Genomic DNA, 23,986 nt, shown 5'->3' on the forward strand with positions numbered 1-23,986 from the left:
CCAAATCTAGACAACAAAAGTTCGGAAAATATTGCCTGGTTTAATGAGTCTCAATATCTGCTGCGACATTCAGATGGTAGGCCCAGAATTAGTCCTAAACAACATAAGGTGGGGGATATTTTCTAAGCACACAGCCTACCTGAGTATTGTCGTTCCCCATTTCTATCCTCTTATAATGAAAGCGCATCAATCTTCTTATGGCTACTTCAAACACGTCACAAAGCCTAAATTATGTCTGTTTCTTTTGAACATGACAAAGAGTTCACTGTAGTCAGATCTCAATCCAATAGCGCACATTTGGGTGTGGTAGGAGGGGAGAGTCATGTCATGGTTATAGAGCCAAAATGTCTGAGGAAAGTTTCCATCACCTTGTTGAATCTAGGCCACAAAGAATTGAGTTATTTCTGAAGACTAAGTGGGTCTGACCCAGTACTAGTTACTGGTGAGTGGATAACACATAATAAGTTAAAATTTCACGGCGAGAGACAGACAGAACACATTCTTTAAAAAAAGAGAGTTCATTTATTAATATTGTTTGTACATGGCAAACACTGTGAGAGCAGCAGAGAACCAGAAGTTGTGTGTCAGTGTCTGTGTTCGGCCGTGAGGATGTTTTATGTTCAGCAGCAGGGAGGAAGAGCAGGCCCTGTTTCTCCTTTTCTTTGTAACGCCTTAGTCACATGAACAGCTCTTCACTGGCGGCCAGTAGACTTGAACATTGCTCCAACTTGACATTTTCTCCTCAGCAAAGGCAAAGAAAAATAGAATAACAAAAAAAAAAAAGAAATCCTTCCCAGTGCCCACGCTTGCCAAATAGCAAGCAATACGATTTGTTGATTACATTTGGATGGTTCATTTCATAAAGGTAAAGCAGCCTCTCCTTCCATTCTGAGGCCTACCACACCTTTTCAGTCTCAGAGGGACAGACAAGCAGTAACTCCACTGTCCCCATGGGTAAACAGTTTAAAAGTGCTATAGGTTTTGCCCCACCCCCAACCACCTGTCCATTCCCCTTTGATAAAAAAATGAAAGGAAAAAAACAAGTATTCTTCAATGCCTTTTCAGAGATCTCTTCACCAGTGAGACCAAACAAATGTGGCAATAGGTATTTAACTTTACAATATTGTTTATACAGGAATTAAAACTAATTCTTTTTTCTGTTTTTACAGTATATACAGTCCCACCCGTCCTCTCTCAGTCCATAGATAAAGACACAACAAATCAATACTATATAGATCCAGTTGTCCTCTGAAATGATACTGTATTACTTCCTCAGTTTAAATCCATGTGCCTTCAGCAGTAACCTCCTGCTTCTCCGTGTCCACAGTTCTCGTTTCTTATTTGAACATGTACAGTAGTGCTTTAACTTGTAAACTTTAAAGCCACACAGGAGGTTTCGTTTATTCTTCATCCGTGCAGACCTGAAACAGATGCGAGGTCGGGGATATAATGTGAATTCCATGGAAATATTCAATTACAACTTAGAAATGTTTAACCTTCCCAGCATCTCACCTTAACAAATGGGTGGTCAAGCAGCATGCTAGCTGTCCAGCGTCGTTTGGGTTCACTCTCCAGACAGTGACCGAGGAAGTCCTTCCCTTCTGTGCTCAGCTTCTCGGGGATGGGAGGTTTGTGGCCCATGCCCACTTTGTACATGATCTGAAAGTTGTGCTCGTACTCATGCCAGGGCCTCTGCAGATAGAAATGTACGAATACGAGTTACTTTTTTTACTTGTGGTTTTGAATTTTGTTAAGTGAGTTTCCTGAAGTGGTTTACAAAAAAAAAAAAAAAAGGTTAAATCATGCTTAACAAGCAATATGTTTTGCAGTTTGGGGACAAACATGTCATTAGCAACAGTAACCATGCTCCCTTCACTCTGGAAGTGGTTTTTGCACAAGTGGTCACAGCTCAGACTGAAACAGCACCCTATAGCTAAACACTAGAGCTGCCAAAGGGGGTCATTTTGACCCCCTTACGCAGTTTAAAAATTGTGTAACTTTTCCTAAAATAGGATTATTCATCAAATACTGAATTTTAGACTTTAGACTTCAAAAAATAAGAAATTATGACCTTTACCTCAAACCATGGAGGATGTAATTTTGATGCCGTAGAAAATAATGTAAAACCACTACTGCGGCATGCAGGTTTACAGATTGTTTACAGACATGATGTGCTGCCATAACATGAGCTACAGCTACATGTGATTGATAAATAAATATGGAGAGGACTGTAGTTAGATAAAAGATGAATAATTGCTGCCAGGCTGAGGATGGGATTTTGAGCCAGAGCAGAGCAGGTCAAAGCGGAGGAGTGTGTGATTCAACATATGGAGAACCGGGCGAGTTGCTGGCTTTTCTGAACAGCGGGGGAACCGTAGCTGAGTCCACAGTGTGGAGAACAAATCTGAGCAAATAAAGAGTAAAATCCACAGAGCAGGGGCAAGGTGGAGCAGTGTGGAGGCTGCATGAGGTTGCATGTTTGGTGGCAGATGTGGTGGATGTGGACAAGATGATAAACTCTGATTTTTGTTTTTTTTTTACTTTTCATTTATTCCACTGTAATAATGTATTTGTTTAGATGTGTTAGCTGTTGTGTTATATGTTATATGCTTTGTTTATTAGTTTATTCTAATGTGTATTTTAACGTTGCAATCAATGATCTAAAACATTGATAAAACTAATAAAACCTCTAAAAATTGAAACGTAAAACATTCATTTTGTAAAATCTAAGCTAAAATTAGAAAAGTTAAAATTAGAAAACAACAGCAGTGGTGGTCACTGCCACCAGCATGGCTCAAAATGACCCCTGCGGGCAAGCTCAACATTAAATTTAATTTCCTTTCTATTGAAGTAGCTTACTAAAACTTGGAAAAATACCAGAGTGAAGCTTTGAATGTGCGAAAAGGAAAACCCTCTCTTTAGCTTGTTACCTTTCCAGTCACCATCTCAATAAGGACGCAGCCCAAACTCCAAATGTCTGCTGCCCGCCCGTGACCTTCTCCCTTCGCTCTGGTGATAACTTCAGGTGCCATGTATGCTGAAAGAATATCAACACATCTGATATTAATAGCAATAGTATGATATAATGCATAATAACAATGCAATAATGATTTTACAGAAATATTAATGCAGCACATGAAAATGTGAAAATTATGCAAAACTGTAAAAATCACACATTACTACAGGAGACTGCGAAAAAACAAGAACTTTCTGTTATTTGATTGTTTATCTATTACTTCTTTTACTTTGGTGTTGTATTGATGGTCATGGGGGAGGTCTTTATCAGAAGCAAAAGCTGCAAAATGAATGAAAACAGTGCTCTTTCACATTTTTCAAAGCTGTCCAGTGAGCCAGACTGAAGTCTGTGGTGGGCCGATTATCATATTTTGACACTGCAGGTTTATTTAATGTGTTACCTGCTGTTCCCAGAGTGCTGTTCACCTCTCCTGGCATTGTGTGAGTGTTGTTTCTCAACTTTACTGAGCAGCCAAAGTCACCCAGCTTAATCAGGCCTGATGATGTCAGAAAGATGTTGGCTCCTGATGGGGACGAAAACAAACAGGAGGGTGAGGAAACGGTTGCTGATCAAATAAAGCAACAGTGAGATAGAATAAGTGCATGGCGCTGACCCTTAATATCCCGGTGGACAATGCCGTGTTCATGCAGGACGTTGATGGCTATAGTGATCTGTTTGCTGTAAAGCCTGATGACGTGCTCCTGCAGCCCCAGCCGGGATACCTCCTCCAGAGTGCCCTCGTCACAGTACTCCATGAAGATGTACATCTCCTCCTACAGGTGAGCACACAAGCATTAATACCACACCACTTCCACGTGCCACAGGTGGCTTCCTGAATTGATGCTTCTTACCCGGTGAAGCTCGACTCCGAAGTAGCGCACAAGATTCGGGTGTTTAATGCCTTCGAATATTTTCAGCTCGTCTGCAGTCTCCTTGATTGTTTTGTGATCGTTTGGTTGGAATCGGATCTTAGTGGAGGCAAAAAAAAGAGAATGAGAAATGTCTGTTAACATCAACATCAACTCTGATCTGTTAATACTATTGAATTCCAACTAGATGAAAGCGCATACCTCCTTCATAGCCATCAGCTCGCCGGTGTCAACATTGATACAGGTATACACCTTCCCATACTGGCCCTCACCTGTGATCAAGCACAAAGGCATCACATTTGTGTTTGCAAGAGTGTTAAACTGCATCGTAATCAAAAACAGTCACACCAAAGTCGTACCTATCTTATTGCCCCTCTGCCACTTGAAGGTCACTTTCCTGAGCCCAACTTGCATGACGTTGTCGTACGACTTGGGTGTGTGGCACACCTGGCCGATGATGTTGCGTTGCTTCATCACGGCGTAGCGTTTCTCTTCGAATTTGCGAATGGAGAGACGGACGGCCTCCATGGGGCTTTGCCGCGCTGCTGTGTCTGAGAAAGGAGACAGGATTAATATTTAAACTCTGGAAACATTTCTGCTGTGATTTAGTTAATAGTAGTTCTGTGACTTGTAGCACCAGATTTTGGTACCTATCCCTAAATAATCTCACCCTTGGACTGGCTGATGAAGGTGCGGAGCTCCCAGCTTCTGCGTGAAGAACTGTTAGGGTCTCCCTTAGGATACGAAGGTTCTAAAGTAAGAAAGGAAAAGAAAAGAAGATTCAGACAAGGAAGGCTAATGTGCAAAGCAGATCAAACACCATAGATCGCTGAAAGCTCCCACCTTCTCTGTCCTCTGTAGGGCTGGAGTGACGACTCAGAGACCTGAAATTCAACTCTGCTGCAACTGATGACAGCCGGTCATTCTCGTGGAAACTGGATCCTCTGCAAAGACAAAGAAGAAACTGATGCAATGCTGTGATTCAATCAAAAACTACTTATTCAGGTGGAGTGTTTCAGTCTGGCGCAAGTTAGTGCAATCTCATCTACCAAGAAGGAACTTTACTTTATAAGCTTTTTAACAGTACACTCTAGATACATTTTGCACTGAATGTTTTCTTTATCTTTAAATAAAAGGAGGAAAATGTAACATTTTTTTCTAAAGGCATCTTAATTAAAGCATTTTTCCCAGACTTGTGTTCATAATGAAACTTAATACTGTAAATTACATGATTTAACAGATTACTACAAATTCAGAGGGAAAGAATCTGAATTCAGGAGATGTTGAAGATATAGATTAATTAGAGAGGGCCTTATGAAAGCCATTAACAGCTCAGCATTCATCAGTGGCATTCACACTTGAAGATAAGACCTTTAGTATGCATGCTCAGATTTCTGTACTAATGCACCAGGAATTCTAAAAGCAGTCAGTCACCAGCATCAAAGCAAGACAGATGTGGATAACACTAAAAAGCAGAATTCATAGCCAACTCCTTCAGTGAGGTAGTGTTCGTTTTCACACCATGCACAACAATCACAGCCTCTTCCCTTAATCAGTAGACCTGTGGAAGTCTTCTTTTTTTGGAGTTGTTGACATTTTTGCAGGACTACATTTTAGGAGGCTACATTTTAAATCTGTATTTTTTATAGCCATGCAAATCACTGTGTATCAAGCCTCGAGACTAGAATAATTGTAATCTTACAGGCATGCTATGAATTAATTACACATACATTTAAGGTAAAATGGAAATGCCTTGTTATTTCATTTGATCTAAAGTCAAATAGCTTAAAAACGTAAGCAATTAAACTAAATCAAACAGACTGATCATCTGCATCTGTGATGCCCTGATGTGGAGCCTGTGTGTGACTTTCATTGTACAACAGCCAATCGAATATTTCCCAAAATTTCCCAAATATTGTTGGTTTATATGCAATCAGAAGCTTAGAAGTGTTTCATTCTTTACGTTTTTTTAATTCACCGTTAAGGATATACTGCAGAATCCAGATTGATAAGTGGGTAAAATACTTTTTGGTTTTAAACTCTTCAGTACAGAACGAAATGTCCTGGATCTTGCAGTTAATAAATAACATGAAGCATTTCCTCCTCCATTTACAGAAGCCTTACAAAAACATTTCTGACAGCTTTTGGGTTTTTTCCCCCTTTTTTTGACCGAGCTGAACTCTGACAACAGTTTCTTCTTTGGGAGGGGGGCAAAGCTACCTGACGTCATTGGGGGTGCTGCCGGGTGCTTTGGTGTGGCTCTGTTCCCCCGGTCCCTGAGGGACAGGGCGAGGGCCGTTTGGGAACAGCTGGTTCCGGAGATCACAGGGGAGACTTCGAGAGCTGTGTGGTGAAAAAACAAACTGAGGAGCGCTGCCTTGGGAGGTAAGGTGGCTTGCATGGGATGTGTGAAGTTATATGTAGGTGTGTGACTGGGTGGCTGGTTCACGGACAGATATGTACACTCACTCTCACACACACAGAGCACACCACACACACACGCACAAACAAAGAAGCTCAAATGTTTCACAAGCTTAACTAGCCAGAAAAAACATTAGAAGGTAAAAAAGCAAAGCCATGCAGGACAGAGTTTAAACATTAAAAGAAAAAGTGTTGAAAAACTTAAAACTGCAGTCACCCACCTGAACCCTTCAGCATTAGGGATGATCAGAGGGGGGTTCGGTGGATCACTATGGCAACGACCCACCAACTTTACAGGACGAGGACTATTTCTGGGACCTGAAAAGAAAAACAACAAATGCTAAATTTATTCAATTGAATAAATGAGGTAGACACGGCTGGAAAACTGCTTGAGAAAGCTTTGCTCCTAATGAGATTAATTGGCAGCAGGTCAGTAAAGTATTTTAGAGAGGCAGGATTTCTCAAAAGTGAAGATCAGCAGAGGTTCACCAATCTGCAAAAGACTGTCTACAAATTACAGAGCAAAAATCTAAGTTAATGTATTGGAAGTAATTTAACTGATGATGTAATTTAATGTAAACTTTGAATATCTCATTATCTGCAGTTCATAATATCATCAAAGGATTCGAAGGGCACAAAGAGCAAAGTTGAAAATCAACTGGATACCGGTAAACTTTGGGCCCTGAGGCCCAAAAAGAGACATGATCCTGTCTGGCTGTGAACACAGTTTACTGTAGGAGTCACAAAAGCAGGTTAAAGCTCTAACATGCAAACATGAAGACGTGAACATCGACGTGTGATCTGGAGATGCTGTCGTCTTCTTTGGGCCAGAAATCTTTTTAAATGAATTGAAGCAAAGCGCTAAACTGTTCTGGGATCAGATGAATCATAATGTGAAAGTCTTTTAGAAAACCATGGATGCCACATCCTCTGGAGTAAAGAGGAGAGGGGCCATCTGCCTTGTTATCCGTGCGCCGTTCATATCTGATGGGTAATTCCAGCGCCTATGGAACTGGCAGCATCAATGCAGGTTTTGGAGTAACATATGCTCCCATCCATATGACTTCTTTTCAGGAATATTTCAGCAAGACAATGCTGAACCGCATACTGGAGCTATTACAACAGCGTAGCTTTCTAAAAGAAGAATCTAGGTGCTGAACTGGCCTCCCTGCTGCCCGGACCTTTCTCCAGCATAAAGCATTTGGCACAGCATGAAACAAAAAATATGACAAATAAGACCCAGGACTGTGGAGCAGCTAGAATCCAGACAGGACAATATCAGACAAGAATGGGACAACACGTCTCTCCCAAAAGTACAGAAACCGGTCTCCTGAGTTCAGACATTTATGGAGCATTTGTACAGGAAGAGGGGATGTTATGCCTGTCCCCACTTTTTTGATTCATGTTGCTGTCATCAAAGTCAGTTAATCAATTTCATCAAATTAGCTTTTTTTCTACGCTTGATTGTAAATAAAATCTGGGTTTATGAGAGGTTTTCTTTACATTTTACACAACATCCCAACTTTAATTGATGGTCTATAATCATATACCACTGTGCTGAACTACTTTACTCCATCAAAGACATAGATGTAGCAACATTTTGCTTTATTCTGGTACTAGTTTGCCAACTTCATATCTAATTTTCCAATAACATAACACCTTTTCCATAAAAACATTATTTGGTGGTAGAATTATTTTTCCATAAACACTTAACGTGCATTATGTAACAAGTAATGTCATAACAGGACTCCTCAGATTTTCATATTTTTACTCATTTACTTTAACCTCCTAGGACCTGGCGCCCACATATGTGGACGTCACATTTTGGGTTATTTAGACCAACATGCTCAATTTTGCTCTACAAGGGCCTGATATCCACTTACGAGGACATTATGCAGCTACTGTTCTATCAAAATTTTAAATGAATATCCTCACATGTGGCTCTTATTTTTCCTAAAAACAAAAATTAGGTAAAAGAAAAAAAGAAATCTGGTAATTCTTTGTTTTTACATTCATCGGGTCCCAATATGCTCAAATATCAAAGAGAAATTAAAAATGCATGCAGTGGAAGAGTTCAGGACTTAGGAGGTTAAAGAAGTTAAAGTCAACTTCAAGACACACACACACTTTTTTAATATTCTAAGTGAACTGAACTGTAATGTCACTGCTGCTGTGTCTGCTTTGTGTAGCAGTGTCCTTTCCATGGCATCCAGATTGTAAACTTGCAGCGTATAACCTGAAATCAATCCTGATATGGAAGATGCTATCGTGGAAAAGCTTCTTACCAAAGTACAGGCCAGTAACAGGGCTATGGGGTTTTCCAATCACATGTCCAATACATTCATTCATCAAGGCTTGTAAGTTCTGAAGAAACACAACATAAATTTTCAGTTAGTATAAAAATATTGTATTCCAAGCATGCCTATTGTTTATGTCATAGGAAACTATACTTACCAGGAAGTCATCCTCTGGTAATGCTGATATAAAGGCAGGCTCAATAGCTTGAAGAAAGTCAAAACCCTGAGTCGCCCACCTGTGGAAGCGAAACATTGTTAATCTGTGCATGTAAAAACAAACAACAACAGAATGTTTAGTTAATGATTTATGGGGGGGTGGTTTGGTTTTTTTAAGCATTTAAGACAGGAAGCACTAATATGACAACTGACTCATACCCAGGGTTAACCGGGACTGTTTTTGTTTGAGTATTTGTCACACTATTATTAGACACTATCCAAAATGTCATGCTTCTGTCAAATTCTTCACTGCATTAAGAGTGCAAGGTTGCCATAGTAACGAGTCATGGCTCAAAGGAAAAGCTCTTGACAAAGAGCTCATCTTTAATGAACATTGTGAGTTTTCCACAGTAAATAAATATGGCAGCAGCAGAATAAAAATCTTATAGCTTAATACTCAACCAGTAGGCCTGGCTTTAGCTACAAAAAGCATCCCTGAGTAGCATATTGCAAACCAGAAGACTACCAAGCAGAGCAGATACTCAGGAAGGAGCACAGTGAACAATAAGTGTTCAGCTGATAGGAACATCTTACCTGGGTTTGGTGCCCCTGCCACTCTCACATTTGGTCAGGACATAGTTCATCCATTTGCGGGCAAAAGCTATGTAACGGTCCCCGATCCTCTGTCTGAACTCTCCTGACATCAGACGCACCACCTCCTTGTGATACTGGAAGCAAAAAAGAGACTGATAAGATGCTAAACAACTGTGCAAAAGTCCTGAGTCATTCCTTCATTTCTTTGTATTTTGCTTCTAGGGAGCCAGACTACATTACAGTGGTTCTCCTGGCTTTTTGAAGGTCTTTCAAAGTTTTTCTTTGGGCACTGGCTCATTTTTTCATCCATTTTCAGTCCAGTCTTTATGCCTGACCGTTTTCAGAGGAAATTTGTTTTGTTATATTTATGAAATAAGTCATAAAAAACTGAAAGATTATCAAAGTACAGTCAAGTTGATTGAGAATGGAACAAAAGGCAGCCAACATCCAAAGAATGCCCTTCAAAAAGCCTGAAAAACTATTCCTATGCCTTACATTAGGGGTGGGCGATATAAACGATATACGATAGAAACGATATAAATTTGGCCAACGTTAGAGATTTTGACTATACCGCTCTATCGCGATAGCGCATGTTGATGATGTCATCAAGCTGCACCTGTTTTGGTCGAAAGCATTGCAGCGGCTACAACCATTATCATCTGCAAATTATGCCGGGCGACAGTCATAGCAAAGAGATGAAGCACTTTTGAAATATGGGGAAAGCCAAAAACTGCGCTTCCTCCACTTCCATAACATTGATTCAATAATGTTGAATTCTCTCGCAGCTGTTCTGTTCCCATGTTGTTGCAGTATATTAATAACTAACCTCGTATTGTGGATGAAAAATCTCAGTTGTTCTCCTGATTGAAGTTTGGCCCTGTGTATAGCATCCTGCTATGCGATTGCATTTGTCCCTGACCACCAGAATCCCTCACGTTAACTTTTATCGAGTGGAAGAAAAGTTGGCGTTCATCCTCCAGCTTCACTGTGCTAATGTTGTGCTAACATAGCTGTGTCGCTAGCAATCATGTAACACAACATTATATACCAGGTAGTCCAACTTCAGTAACCCCTCAAACGCGACTGCTGTTTAGTTTTCTGTCTTCATTTATGTTGGAAGTGGTAGCAGAGCTGTACGCTTTAATTCGTTTCAAAAATCTCAGTCAGAACATGGTATGAAATGTTTAGGTGTAAACTAGCGAGCTAACTTCCTGTTAACTTCTAACTCCGTTAAATTTAATAACTTCTGTTTTCATGGATGCCTGGATGTTAAACTTAATACCAGCCCTACCTTACATGCTGCATTTCCATGTATGTTTCAATAAATCACTGCTTCTGCTCAAAGCCTTTGCACAGTACTGTATGTAGCTGTACTTCTCAGTTTGAGTGCATTTATGTACTTAAAATAGCAAGCGTGCAGCAACAGGAATTGAGACACAGCATCTGCCCACACTTTTCCAGTCTTTTACCTCGAAGGCAAAGTTGTAGCCTTGTGTCATCGCCTCCCTGTAGTAATGATTCAGAGTGGCTGACTCGGACTCGTCGATCTCGGCCTTAAACTCTGTGGTAAACATGTTATCTACGCAGTCAATGGCATGCCTTATCTTAATGCATAGCTGCAGTGCCTCATTCTGTGAAAGGAGAGAGAAACACGAGAAAAGAAAGAGACATGTTTAAAACCTTTTTCATAAAAATGATTATTAATGCATGTATTTATTATCAAGTGCAGCCACGTGAGATTTTTATTTTGAAAGTAACAGATAAAGTTGCTGAAAGTTTAGTGGCTTCCATTTAGGAAGCACTTCTAAAATATGACCTGAAAATGACTCTGTTTCTTCTTTTTATCTAATGTTAATAGGGCAGAAATTCAGGGTAGCTGATAGCAGTTGCTATAAAAACTGATTTGAAAGTAGGACACCGACATGCACCTGTCTGCACAACAACACAGAATAAACCATGGGTTAGATGTCAAGCATGTGGTTATATAAGCACCTTGAGCTCTTCCAGAGCGCCCGCGATGAGGGGCTGACTCGATGTTTGCTCTCGGTTAGGAGTAAGCACATCCTCCATGGACTGCTGAAAAACCTTTCTCTGAACCACCAGGTGAGCTGACTGCATCACTATCAACAGCATGTTCTCTACCTGAAAGCATATCGAACCATTGTGAGACACATAAACGTCAGGTACAAACAGGCAGACGCACACACTTGCACACAGACTGAATTTAGAAATGCCACAAACCTTCATGGCCCTTAAAGTGTCAACAGTTTCCATCTGCGGGACCAGCTTGAGAAGCTCTCCATCCCACTGAGCCCAGTCAGAATCAGTAGTGGAATCCCCAGCTTTGTGTTTGCTCATGAGCAGGTAGGCCTCGTCCTCAGCGATTTCATCTGGCTCTTTAGAACAGTCTTTGCCAGCTGCAGCATTAAGAAGCTGCAGGATGACGGGTCGCTGATTCATCAAGCCACAGGGGACAAAAACCTGAAGCTCTTCCAAGCCCGGAATCTGAACCTGAGAGGGGGGGGGTTAAACAGTTACATAAATAACCCCAGGGCAGAAGGAAGATCAGAAACTGGCAAAATAAAATATAATAAAAGCAAAACAAAATAAACACCTTGACATAGTTTCTTTTCTTCAGTGCCTCGAGGAGACAAGTAACACCGTTAGTGATAGTGAAATCTGCAGCAACCTCCAAGTCCTGCAGAGAAGGGTGCAAACAAACTACGTGTCAAAACACACAATCCCGGTGCTTCGGTAAACAGAGAAAACAGGGTGACAGGCAAACTGCAAAGCCAGTACTGTTGCATCTTCTTTTTTTCTTTTTAAGTCAAGGAAGTGAATATTCTTTCCTATGTCAGTTTCTCACCTTACGAAGCATTTTGGCAAAGCCCAGGGCCTTAGATGCTCGCTCCCTGGCCTCGTGGAACAGCTCTTTAAGAGACCGACTAGTCTCAACAACGGACCGCCTGCAAAAATCAAAAGCTTCAGAGTTTAAAATCAAAATGCACTGGGACAAAAACATCAATAAAAACTTGATGAAATCTTGAAATCATCCTCACCTGATCTCATCTGAGGCGGTGCTGTCATCCGCACTTTCCCAGAATTCATTATCACTCTTTTTCAGACCAGCATCGAGGAACTCTCCAGTGGATTTGAGCAGCATCCCAGCAATGTCACTGCAGAGAGCGGAACACTGCTCAGTTTTATATAAATGATTAATAAACTTCTGCAAGCAGGCGCCGTGACTAAAACAAGAATGCGGTCACTCTGTTTTAAAAATGGCACATTTCTGACCGACTGCGGGTTCACTCACCAAAAAAGCTTCCCAGACTGGGCCTCTCCTCCACGGATGTAAGGAGTGATGACCTTGGTGAAGTGCCACTCCTCTTCCAACAGGTTCTTCAAGCTATGAGAGGCCTGAGGCAGCTGCTGCAACATCTGGATCCAGCTGTGCATGTAGTCAAAGTAAACCTGCACAAAAAGCAGCACACGGTGAATAATCACAAACTACAGTTTGAAAATAGAGGCGGGAGAATGCCTGGGAAACTTACCACCAACATCTTGTGAAGATCTTCTTCAAATTCATCAATATTGGCGTTTATTTGCAAGCCCTGAGCGTCAGTCACCACACCATGCAGCATGAACTGATAATACTGCTTCATCAGAAGACCTCCTTTAAGGACCTCTTTACACTCGCGCACCAACTGCAGAGCACAAGCAAACGCATGTAAGAACACTTGTGTACAACAAATGTTAAGGCTAATTGTTCACCAAAAGTTTAAACTGCATGTTTGCAGGCATCACAGGACTGTTGAGAAGTTATAAACTAAAACCGAGGAGAAAAAAGCAAGGACTTGGACAGCTGCTTGCCTGTTTGATACTGAGCAGCGAGGGCTCTCCAGCGGGCCTCTGTTCAAGTCGCAGTTTAAGGCATTCATGAATGACGTTGAGGAGGACTCTACACAGTACGAGGAACGCTGGCCGGAAGGATGGAAGATCCATGTCCAGCAGATCCGCCCAGGACACCTGGTCCGCTCCGAGCTCAGGGTCAGCAGGACCGCTGCACTGATCGTGTCGTGACAGCTCAGGCAGGTAATCGCTGTACAGCATTGGGTCTGGAAAGTCTGCAAACTACAAGTGGAAGAGGAGTGTGAACTTAATTAAGAAAGTCTCGGAGGAAGGGGACTTCTTGTAAGCTTCTACCTGTAAGAACTTCTCGAAATGAGGTTTCCTCAAGTGACTAATTAAATTATATTAACATACAAACAATATAACAAGTTGCTACACTGCTTCTGTGGACAAAAATGCTATTCAGCTGTTTAGAACTAATTTACTGTATCATTGCTTTAACTGGGGAAAAAAAAACACACACACTGAATTCTACTTTTGTCTGCTCTGTTATTCACAATGGGTTGCAATGGCAGGCAGCTCTGCATGTTTGATTTTTTTCTCACTGATGGAAGCCCTAAAAGGAATTGTTTCTCCGCGTGGGGTCAAATCAGGGATCTTTTGCTAGTGCAAAGCTCTATACTACGTACCCATTTGTCTTGATGCATGCTTAATCATCCTCGCAAGGAAATCCCAGAAAGTTGATTCTGTTTATCTGAATGTTACATTTTTAGTGGGAGAAACTTCACTGTTTCTCAGCTGAATGACAAAATATTTCACCCACTGAACAGAATCAACTTTCTGGGTATAGATCCGCTTAGAAAAACCACACATACTTAATAGCAAATACATTTTTGCATGAATTATGAGGCCACTCAGTTGTCACGTTTTTAATCAAATAATTGATTAAAAACAAAATTTTCATTTCCTAGTGTTTCCTTTTTTTCTACAAAGAACGTTGTTACTGAAAAATGCATTTGATTATCTTGTTTCACTGTTTACAATAAATTACGATTGAACAGATGTTTGGGAAACAGTCTGTTACAATCCACAGCATGCAAACAATGCGTAATATATACCAATATATTAATTGGCAGAACCTCAAAGTATTTTACTTTAAATAAATTAAACAAAGGAAATAATTAGCCTTTCATCAGCATCTGAAAAAAAGTTGGCAAGCAGATGTGCAGCTAACCACATCTCACAGACTACACTCCTTAAGGGCAGCGCAAACATAACCCCCCCTACTTAAAACTCTATACATATGCTAACGACGTGCCAGATAATGCAGATGAGACAAGTCAGCCCAATTGTTTGTGACTTGGCGTGAGTAGGGGGTTTTACCTGGGCCGACTTGTGAACCCCTTTTGAGTATTTGGTGTTTACAAGCCATTACTATTCTCAATGACAACTTAAACTACCAATCCAATTTTAGAAATCAATGTATCAGTATCTATCAGTAGAATGATACTGATAAATCTTTTATATCTTTTTAATCTTTTCTTTTATATTAAAGATTCAAATGACCAAAACAGTCACAGCAGCTTAATTAACCAATTATATTTAACATACAATGACGATCACACTTCAAATAATTCTGTTGCAGAGCTTGTGGTAAAATTAATTTGGTTTTAATTTGTTTAATCATTTCTATAACTTGGTTCTATTTTTATTTTGTTTATAAATATTTTGTAAACAAGAAAAAGCTCGATCAGTAAAAAATAAAACAAACAAACAAAACATCATATGGCTGTTAATTGATTTATAAAAAAGTAACTAAGTCATTAACCAGCAGGGCCTGGATATATGACACACCCAGATGTAGCTTTACTAATGTGACTCCTTTTTATTACCAGATTTCTTAGAATAACAGCCTCACCTCTAGTGCAAGAGTGTGGCGGAGCAGTGCTGCTCTGGACCTCTGAAGAGAGCGATCCATCAGTTTGTGCAGTCTGAGGATCAGTTTACGTAGTCCCATCTGTTTTAGAGCTTTATCCACAAATGGTCTGTAGATGGATGTTGGGCAGAACACCCCTCCTCCCACGGATGCTTCTGCATTTCCTGAAGTAGCATTTGGAAGAAATTCATCTTCGGACAACAAACGAGCAAATTTAGGAGTCAGGGTGGGAGACAACTCTCCCTCTGTGACAGGACTCGCTTCTCCATTGTCCTCGCCATATCTGTCCTCGACGTCACTTTCTGTGGTAAAAGTGGTTATCGAGTCGTTCTCGTCGTCGTCGTCAATCTCTTCATCTTCGTTTCCGCGAGAACAGCGAGGTGAAGGGATCTCAAAGACGGGCCACCCGATACAGGATAAGTCATGAATGCCCAACACTGTGGCCATAACGCGCAGCTTCTGGTTTAGGTCCTGGGTGATATTGAGCCACAGACAGAGCGCCTGCACCCTGCCTTGAAAGTCTCGTGCTGCATACTTTTCGTAGTCCCTTTGTAAGGCCTGCAAAGAGGGGTACAAAGCTTCCACAGACTCCAGCAGTTCCATAACTCGCTTGACCTGCTCAAATGCCAGCCGCTGACGTTGAAGATGCTCCCTGCAATCAGCGCCAGAGCCAAGAGGCTCTGCTGCATTCATTGTTGATGAGGGGCAGGCCCTAAAGCCCCAGGGATCTACTCCACAGTGGTTGCTCTCTGCTACAGTAGGCTCCCTCTTCTCTTCACAAACTAGATCAGGGACTCTCTGATAGTCCTCCTGAATTGCTTGAGACTCTGAACACTGAGCCCCTCTCAGGCTGTCATAGTTGACTTTAAAGTGCAGAACCTCGTTAATGATGTCAGGGATAGCTTGGCGGGCAGTGAAAAGGAAAAGGTCTTGGTCACCGGTGGAACGCCGTGCGTGCCATGCCTGCAGCTCCAGCCAAATAACCTCATTATTGTGACCCAAGTAAGGCATGTTCTCCAGGCCTCTCTGCTCCTTCTCTTTCCTCTTGGAGGACATAGATGTGAGCTTGAGCAGCAGCCGCAGAGTTTCAAAGAATTTGAGGCGATCAGCAGGACAGTCTGTCCTTGAGGTCTGCCGGTGGGTGCGGGACATATGGGGCATAGACACAGGAAGACTGCGACTGCAGCCCAAACTCAAGTAATGTTTTCTGGTTTCCATGAGGGGCTTTGAGAGGGGATCCAGCATAAATGAGCCTTCAAATGTCTTCTTGTGGTCTCTCTCTGTGGAGCGCTGTGCAGACCTCAGCTTCTTGCCCTGTTTGTAGCTGTGCTCCTTAGATGTCTCCACTGCCTTGGGACTGTCCTTCAGGGCAGATGAGCTGGCGTCAGCTGGGAAAAGAAACAGACTTCCAGTCAGAACACTGTGTGTAAAACCTGCATGTAATGTGGGGTTTCTAAGTACACATTTATCTGTAAAATCGATTTACTAACTTACATTTGTTTGGAGACCCCCCAGCGCTCCTCCCCTGACTGTTCCTCAGGTGTTTGCTAGACATGTGTTTCACCTGACGGGCGTTATATGGAGGTGATGTCCCATACAGAGCTTCCTCTTCCTCACTGGGAGAGTCACAGGATTCAGCCACTTCTTGGCTCCGTAGGGATGCATCTTCCACTGGCTTGGCCTGCCTGTCAGGCATGAATGACAACAGAAAAGACAACCCATTGGTCTGAGCAAGATCTGCATATTTAAATTAGACTGGCCTATATGCATAAGAACTGTTACCTGGAACAGAAACTAGATTTGGAGACACAACGACTTGGCATTATGAAACCATTTCATTCATATCACAAGCACGACCTAAGAAATGTGTGCACAAGGTCAAACAGTGCTCGTCTGTTTGCACCAATAACAGACTGTGCAGCAAATCCCGAATGCCACAGGAGACAGGCTGCTAAACTGCAGCTAGACTGAACGTCTGCTACTACCCACAGCAGTGTGACGACTTGTCTGCCCTGGAGGGGGGAATCTCTCTGGCTGCAATAGTCTGTGCATGACCACAGGCATCCAGGTGCAGGATATCAAACTGTTTGTGTGTGTCTTGGTAAACATATAGCTTGACCAAAAAGGGAGTTATAGTAACCCATCATTAAATGTGTCTAAGTCATACTGCACAGTTGCATGCAAATATGGTTCTTATGCAAAACAGCATAACACCCCCAGGAGATTCCAGTAAATCTTGAGGAAACAATAAATATTGGATACCACAGGCGCTTACCAGCATTCTGAAAGGCTGTAGCAGCTAATTCTGCAGAAAGGAAAGATTACAAACACTCGAAACACTTCCTTGTGGGAAAAAAGGGGAAAAGGGGAGGGGTAGTAATGTGGAAGAGCACCACGCCTTTCCAGATTACAATGTCAAAGCTCTGTGCCCTAAGGCCTTTCTGAGAGGTTTTTTTAATAGGATTAGAGAGAAAGGTTACAAGGGCTGACCCAGTCAAAATAAAACAATGGGGAAGAAGGGGAGGCAAATGAAAACGGGTGACATCTATTATATTTATGCAAGTCACCATGTGTGCCTCTGCTGATCATCTGACTCAAAGGCATTCCCCTACACGTGCCTGTTAGCCTGTGTGCTGGCAGCTTCAAACGGGGGATGGGTGTGTCGCTGTCACCTGGGGAGTGTGAGTGGACGGGGCTGCAGTTCTTTCACCCATCTGCGCCCCGCCCCGACAGAATGCCTATGTGACTCTCCACACATACACATGCAGAGAGAGAGAGTGTGGGAGCAGCTGTGGAGCTACATGCAGGCAGACACAGGTCAGAACACCTGCTGAAAATGCTGCATGTGCAAGATTAGCTGCAATCACGAATACCTGTTCTCACAAAACAACCGTCATTCTCAGGGTCACTGCAAAGTGAACAGCCAGTTTCTGTTCATGGAAAATGTCTCGAATTATTTAAGCACTTAGAAGCTCCCATCTTGTGAAACAGCCTATAAACTCAGATGTTAACTTGTTGGACCCACCGACTTGAATGCTTTAGATATGTTCTCGTAACTTCACTGGAAATAAGCCCTTTTGTTTCAAAATATTTGAAATTTTTTGTCAATATCTCTAACAACCCATTAATCTCCGTGACAGCACAACCAGCTTACCCAGAACAGTCACAGAACAAATCGCAGATCAACCCTTAAATGAAAGCACACTGACTTCATTATGAATGTACTCTATGAGTGTACTGTGAGGGAACTTGTTCTGCAAGAGACGGACAAAACGCCGTGCAGTACTTTCCAGTGTGCATGCACAGTGGGCAACTGTGTTCCTTACAATAAAGGCATTAATCACAACAACAGACAAATGAGTTTGGTTTTTGTTATGCGATAATTGAGACAGGTATCAGGAAGCTGCAAGAAGAAAGCAGATTTACAAAAACTGCTGAACGCTGAAATACACACCGTACTCCTGCATTAGTACAAGAACGCATTTAAAAACCTGTTATGCTTCAAAAACTCCTACGGCACGTGTGTGCGTGCGTGTGTCACAAGTGATCACATTGTGTGCGCATTTGTAAACATTCGAAAGCCTGGATGTGTGTGTGTGTCCATGTGAGAAAAAGGACAGAAATAGTACATACATGTGAGCGAGGGAATGAGACCAAGTTTTAAAAACGTACTCCTCTACGCAGAACAGAGTGATTCAATCATTCAGGAATGAGAGCGGAACCAATGACGCCACTGGGGCCGGTTGTTTGTTAGGTTGCCATGACACGCTTCGAGCACAGGCTGTGCCGTTGCAGGAAGGGATACGCAAATTTGTCTTGTGAATTTCTTAACCTACTTACAGGCTGCACAAAGTTACCAGCATGTGTGTCCTGCAGTTAACCATAGCAGCACTGTGGTCTTCAAGCTGTCCCTGCCTGGCTGCTGATAGTGAATAATCACTGCAGATGGTGTCTGGCTGCTCTCAATGGCTCATCTGATGGCTCATTGGGGCTCCCATAAAGGCCAGTGGAATGCTAAAGCCCCAGGCAGAACACTAAGTGAATAATAAACGGCACAAAAATCGAGAGTCTTTTCTGTATAGTGACTGAAGCAGAGATACCAAGGGCTGCCAGAGTCGCGGGGGGGCTGACCTTTGACACCAACCATCCACACTATTGTACCAGCAAGGGGCTCTCTATTGTATAACGCTGACACGTGGCCCGTGAGGCCCACGGCTGAATACCACACAGCTGGTTAGTGAGCACACTTGCTCACAATGCCCAAACTAAAGGGGACTTTTGTTTTTGTTTTTTTTCCACAGAGAGGAAAAGGAGGAGAAGGTGGTCGGGTTTTTGTAAGAGCACACTTTGCTTTAATTAGGTCATGCTGCCATAACTGATGCCTAACTGGTAGGCTAAATACAGTTTTGAATTACCCCCCCCCCCCCCCCACTGTAAAAAGCATGCATCTGCGGGGTACTAATTTCAAACCATCGTTCACTGCTGAGCGCATAAGATTAAAAAGCAATTGGTGGGCTCCGTGGAAATGCAGCACACGTGTGTGCAACATTAAGCATTCCTGACATGCTGTTAACGCCTGATAAACTGGCAGAGCTGAAGCAGCAATCAGTTTTTGCATCGTAAGCTGACAGAATTCAGAAACAATGAACAAGATGTACTTCACCACACCCTTTGCTGGAACAGCGTGACCTCCCAACTTCTCCTGCATGCACTAACTATGCAAAGCACACTGTTAATGCACAGCTAAGAAGTTTGATTTTGTCACTAAACGCACTCTGATTCATAGCTCCAGAAAAAAAAAGTGAACTTATTTCTAAAACACTGCTTTGATTACTATCTGGACTTGTACTTTGCTCACCACAGGGAACAGTCTTGGTCTAAGAAAAGACTGCACCAGCGGCAGCTAAAGCAGACGCTGTTTGCACACTGTCGGCTGGAGCGCGAGTTAAATGCTAAATGGTGTAATGACATGTTTTTCACCTTATGACGCATGCATTATAAATGCGGTGAAAGCAGCAGTCTGCTCCACCTTTGAAACGTAATCTGAAACTGCAGAGAGAAACAAGCAACACCTCTTTTAGTTTCAAACTTGCACCCTGTCCTGCAGCTGTGCACATTATAAAGCATGTATTCGAAATAGACAAACATGGTATTCAGTGGTGCTTAATCATTTTTATTACACGGTCGCTCTCCTGCATTAGCAACATCAGTTGCCACAGTTCAGCAGTTACAAAAGTGCTATTGTTTAAAAGGAAATGACAGATGAGAGTGGCAGCCTGTGAGAGTGTTAGTTTCTTTCTCTAAAGCAGGTGTGGGCAAAGACAGGATGCAGATAGGAAATGCTAGAGGATGGTCCATCTGTATTCTACAGCCTGTGCTCCTGGCAAAAGCGAGGCATTAATGAGTTCTGCCCAATGTGCGCCTACGGGGCTCCAGGCAGCTATCTACTGCACATAGCACACCACATCCTGAAATCTCTGGAATGCTTGTGAGCCACAGTGTCTTCAGACTGACTTTGAGAACGAGACATTATTGACAAAGGACCTCTGTACTTGCAAAGATAGGGATAGCCTTCAACTGCAGAGCGAGCACATAACTGATGTTTCTTAAAATAGCTGTTGGTGCGAAACAATCTTATATAAGCTCAAAGAGGTAGATAGCCAAGAAGACTAAAAGCAAACTTATTTGTTGTTGTCTTTTCAGTCTGCAGTTTAAATGTATATGCAGAGCCATTCATCATGGAGCACGCTAGAGGCTGAACTAATGTCGCTTCTGTGCAAACCTTGCAGCCTGGAACATGTAAACTCTGCTGTTTACAAGTTTTGCTGGCAGTTTATAGTAGTCCCATTACTATAGAAACAGCAGGAAAGCAAACCCTGCAGGAGAGACAGATTTAGACTCACTTAAAACATTTGTTAACTAGTAAAACACCGCTGAGCGTTTGCGTGAGCTCCCCTAGAGCAACGGTTACCTTTTCATCTGCTGGTGCACAAACTAAACGTGGTCTAATAAGCATGTAAGTAACATCAACATAACCAACATGCTCTTAGCAATAATGTGGCCACTGGCTCATCAATTTTCTTCATGCAGTCATGTCGGACAGCAATATACTAACTCAGGGCCAATGTTGCACAATCACGCGAGCTGTTTGTGTATCCACTTCGACTGAGTGACCACAAAAGCGCAAGGTAATAAGAAGTGGCTGCTACGCAATCATTACCGAAATAGCCACCAAAAAGGAAAAGACTGGCTATTTACTCAAAAAATGTGATTATGGCAGATGACAAGAGCTGATCCAACATGAAAAATTCTTCTCGCTCTGCCCCCCCCCCCCCCCCAAAAAAAAACTGCATGAGAGAAGGAGGAGGAGGAGAGGGGAAGACACAACAGCAGATTCCTGAGGGTCTGTCGCCAGCGGTCAGGGGCAAACACTGCGGCATTTCGATTACCAGATGCGCCCATATCGAAATCTCCTGAGACTCTGGTTAAAATGCGGTCTCCTGCGCGATTGCACAAAATATATCGCGCACTAACTTTGCACTTGAGTGCATACAGTACGCCCAAACATCCGCAGCGCGGCACGTTTGCGACATGTTATCAACCACACTCTTATTCCTGCAGTAATAGTGAGCCAACATGAAATGCACCAAGTCTGAAAGCGCAGATTCAACGTCCAGCACCGGCGCCGAATGTACCCACGGAGTTAACAATAACAGTGAAGCAACATGCTAGCTACAGTAGCGAAGTTTTTGCTTTTCTGTTACTGGAAGGGAAATGCACAGCTCGGCGAGACAAAATAATAAAAAAATATATATTCAAGTCCCCATTTAGAGCCCTGCAGTGCAAAACTAACGCAGTTTCAGCCTCCTCAGTTTCTGTCAACAAACTTGCGCCTGAACAATAAACTGACTAGCGGCGGCTAATGTGGATGTTAGCTAGCTGGGACTGTTGCACTGTTATAGCGGTTGGTAATTGTTAGTAACGCTACCTCAGTATTTGGTAAGCATTTTTGGCTCTCTCACGGCCAACCGAGCACTGCTTGGGAATAAATTATATGCGGCAAGCTCCCCCGGAAAGTGTTTCTCCAAAAAGTTTACAACTAGTGTTCTGCAAATGCATTAACTGCACGGGTATCACTATTTGACAGGAAGTCGATTTCTGCTGGATGCGCAAGCGCTCCGACTGCAGTGTCATGGCTAGCTCACTATTCGGCAACTGCGAAATCCTGGCGATAAAGTGTCTGTTCAACGAAATCGCTTACCTGCTGGGCTTGTTCCGATCCGGCGGCTCCATAACAAAGCGGTGGCTCCTTATTTCAAGCTGTGCATGGGCTATACCATGTCTTAGCTATATCAAACACACTTTGCACCGCTAAATCTCTGCAAAGGAGGTGGATTTTGTCTCTTTACAGCACTTTTTATCCGCCGGTACAGTCGACTCTCGCTTGTGCGTATGCTGTCGCCATCTTTCCACCGTTCATTGAAGGAGGAGTGCCACAGCCTTGCAGCGCTACGGCAACTCGGAGGGATCATCTTCGGCCATCAGTGCAGGGTCGGAGTGCTCGTTTTTATCCTCAGAGAGCAATCGCAGTTGTCGCACTTACAACAGTCATCACATTGTCACCACTTGACTGATATGATGAATTACACTCGAAACCACTTGTTATACAGAGCTGTGGAAAAAAAGTGTTCATTGCGTGAAAAGACTGGTTGCGTTTGGTTATTTTTAATTAAAAGTTCACGAGTGGGTGTGTTTGCGACAGGATAGAAAATAAATAAATAAATGAATTATTATTAATGAATTTCATCTTCATTGTCATGGATCCTGTGTAAAATCTGGTGAACATTCATATGTAATTTGTGGACTAATGCGAGAATTTACCTAAATAAAGACAATATAAAAATACATGGCTTCCTTTCTTTATCCTTTGTAGAATGTATAAAATGTAATGTACTAATGTATGAATCACAACACTGAGAATGACTGGATCAGTACCATAGGTTCTTTCTCTTTAAGCAGGAAAGTGAACTGCTGACATTACTGCTGAGATAAACAGCCCTCCCATTTTCCAGAGAAGACTGCAGTGATTACTTCTCTCTCTCTCTGTGTGTGTGTGTGTGTGTGTGTGTGTGTATTCATGTGGAGACGCTTCACTTTTTAAATTTTTTAACATTGATATTTTTAAAAGTAGGAATAAGAATAAGCACAAGTCAAATCAAGTGCCTTTTGAATTAAGGAATGGCACAGGGAAACATGTTTTAAGGCAAGATAACAATCAGATTAGTCCTCATTAAAGAAGAAAATGGGCACAGTTTCATGAATGAAGTGTTAGTCTCCTTCTTCAGTGATTATTAACTTCATCTGTAACCAGATAAGGGGACTAGGCCATCTTTGTGGCTACCAAGGTCTCCATAATCATGTTGTGTAATGAAAACAAAAGTTGTTTTCCTTTGATTAATCACCTTCTTATCTGTGTTTTCTTGAGATAAGAAGATGAATCTCTTGCCTCATCAAGAGAACATGCATGGCAATAGATAATGTAATTAAGAAAAATCATTCCAACCAATCTCAAACCCAAACTCCGTCTGCATCAGTACTTGTCCATCTGTGAGAGTACAAGAGCATCTGATAAAGTTATAAGGCTTATCCCGGTTTGTTACCACAGCTTTATTAGCTGGAAGTTTAGTAGGAAATCACTTCAGTTTGAACTGCTGACACACAAAAACGTCTGCTGTCAGAATACATTAAAACACGGGTTAGAAACCTGGAGTTGTCAAAATTAGAATCCACTGAGCACATCGTTATGTTCTTATTCACATTGATAGAAAACTTCCTTGCTGACCAACTT

The 23,986-nt window shown here is 42.2% G+C and overlaps 1 protein-coding gene across 3 annotated transcripts; it reads right to left on the reverse strand.

Moving 5' to 3' along the window:
* Positions 1 to 502: 502 nt before the first annotated feature.
* map3k4 (mitogen-activated protein kinase kinase kinase 4) lies at positions 503 to 22,774 on the reverse strand. 3 transcript variants are annotated; one of them, XM_040001204.1, is made up of 27 exons: positions 22,400 to 22,774; positions 16,633 to 16,823; positions 15,121 to 16,526; positions 13,224 to 13,484; positions 12,905 to 13,057; positions 12,667 to 12,824; positions 12,413 to 12,529; positions 12,220 to 12,319; positions 11,968 to 12,051; positions 11,595 to 11,864; positions 11,346 to 11,495; positions 10,823 to 10,984; positions 9,354 to 9,487; positions 8,761 to 8,839; positions 8,592 to 8,670; positions 6,528 to 6,624; positions 6,106 to 6,228; positions 4,729 to 4,829; positions 4,556 to 4,636; positions 4,245 to 4,436; positions 4,087 to 4,157; positions 3,868 to 3,984; positions 3,630 to 3,789; positions 3,417 to 3,539; positions 2,931 to 3,037; positions 1,513 to 1,692; positions 503 to 1,421 (listed from the first exon to the last, which is right to left on the reverse strand). In XM_040001204.1, the coding sequence occupies exons 1-27, from the start codon at positions 22,429 to 22,431 to the stop codon at positions 1,401 to 1,403; spliced, it is 4,749 nt and encodes a 1,582-aa protein (XP_039857138.1). In that variant the 5' UTR covers positions 22,432 to 22,774; the 3' UTR covers positions 503 to 1,400. The 3 variants fall into 3 exon arrangements, with proteins under 3 accessions (XP_039857138.1, XP_039857141.1, XP_039857139.1); XM_040001207.1 differs by lacking the exon at positions 22,400 to 22,774 and adding an exon at positions 22,127 to 22,393; XM_040001205.1 differs by lacking the exon at positions 6,106 to 6,228 and having other exon boundaries at positions 22,400 to 22,754.
* Between the last annotated feature and the right edge of the window lie 1,212 nt (positions 22,775 to 23,986).

The sequence above is a fragment of the Simochromis diagramma genome, unplaced genomic scaffold (genome assembly GCF_900408965.1).
Source record: "Simochromis diagramma unplaced genomic scaffold, fSimDia1.1 OVJJ01000421.1, whole genome shotgun sequence".
NCBI classification, from domain to species: Eukaryota; Metazoa; Chordata; class Actinopteri; order Cichliformes; family Cichlidae; genus Simochromis; species Simochromis diagramma.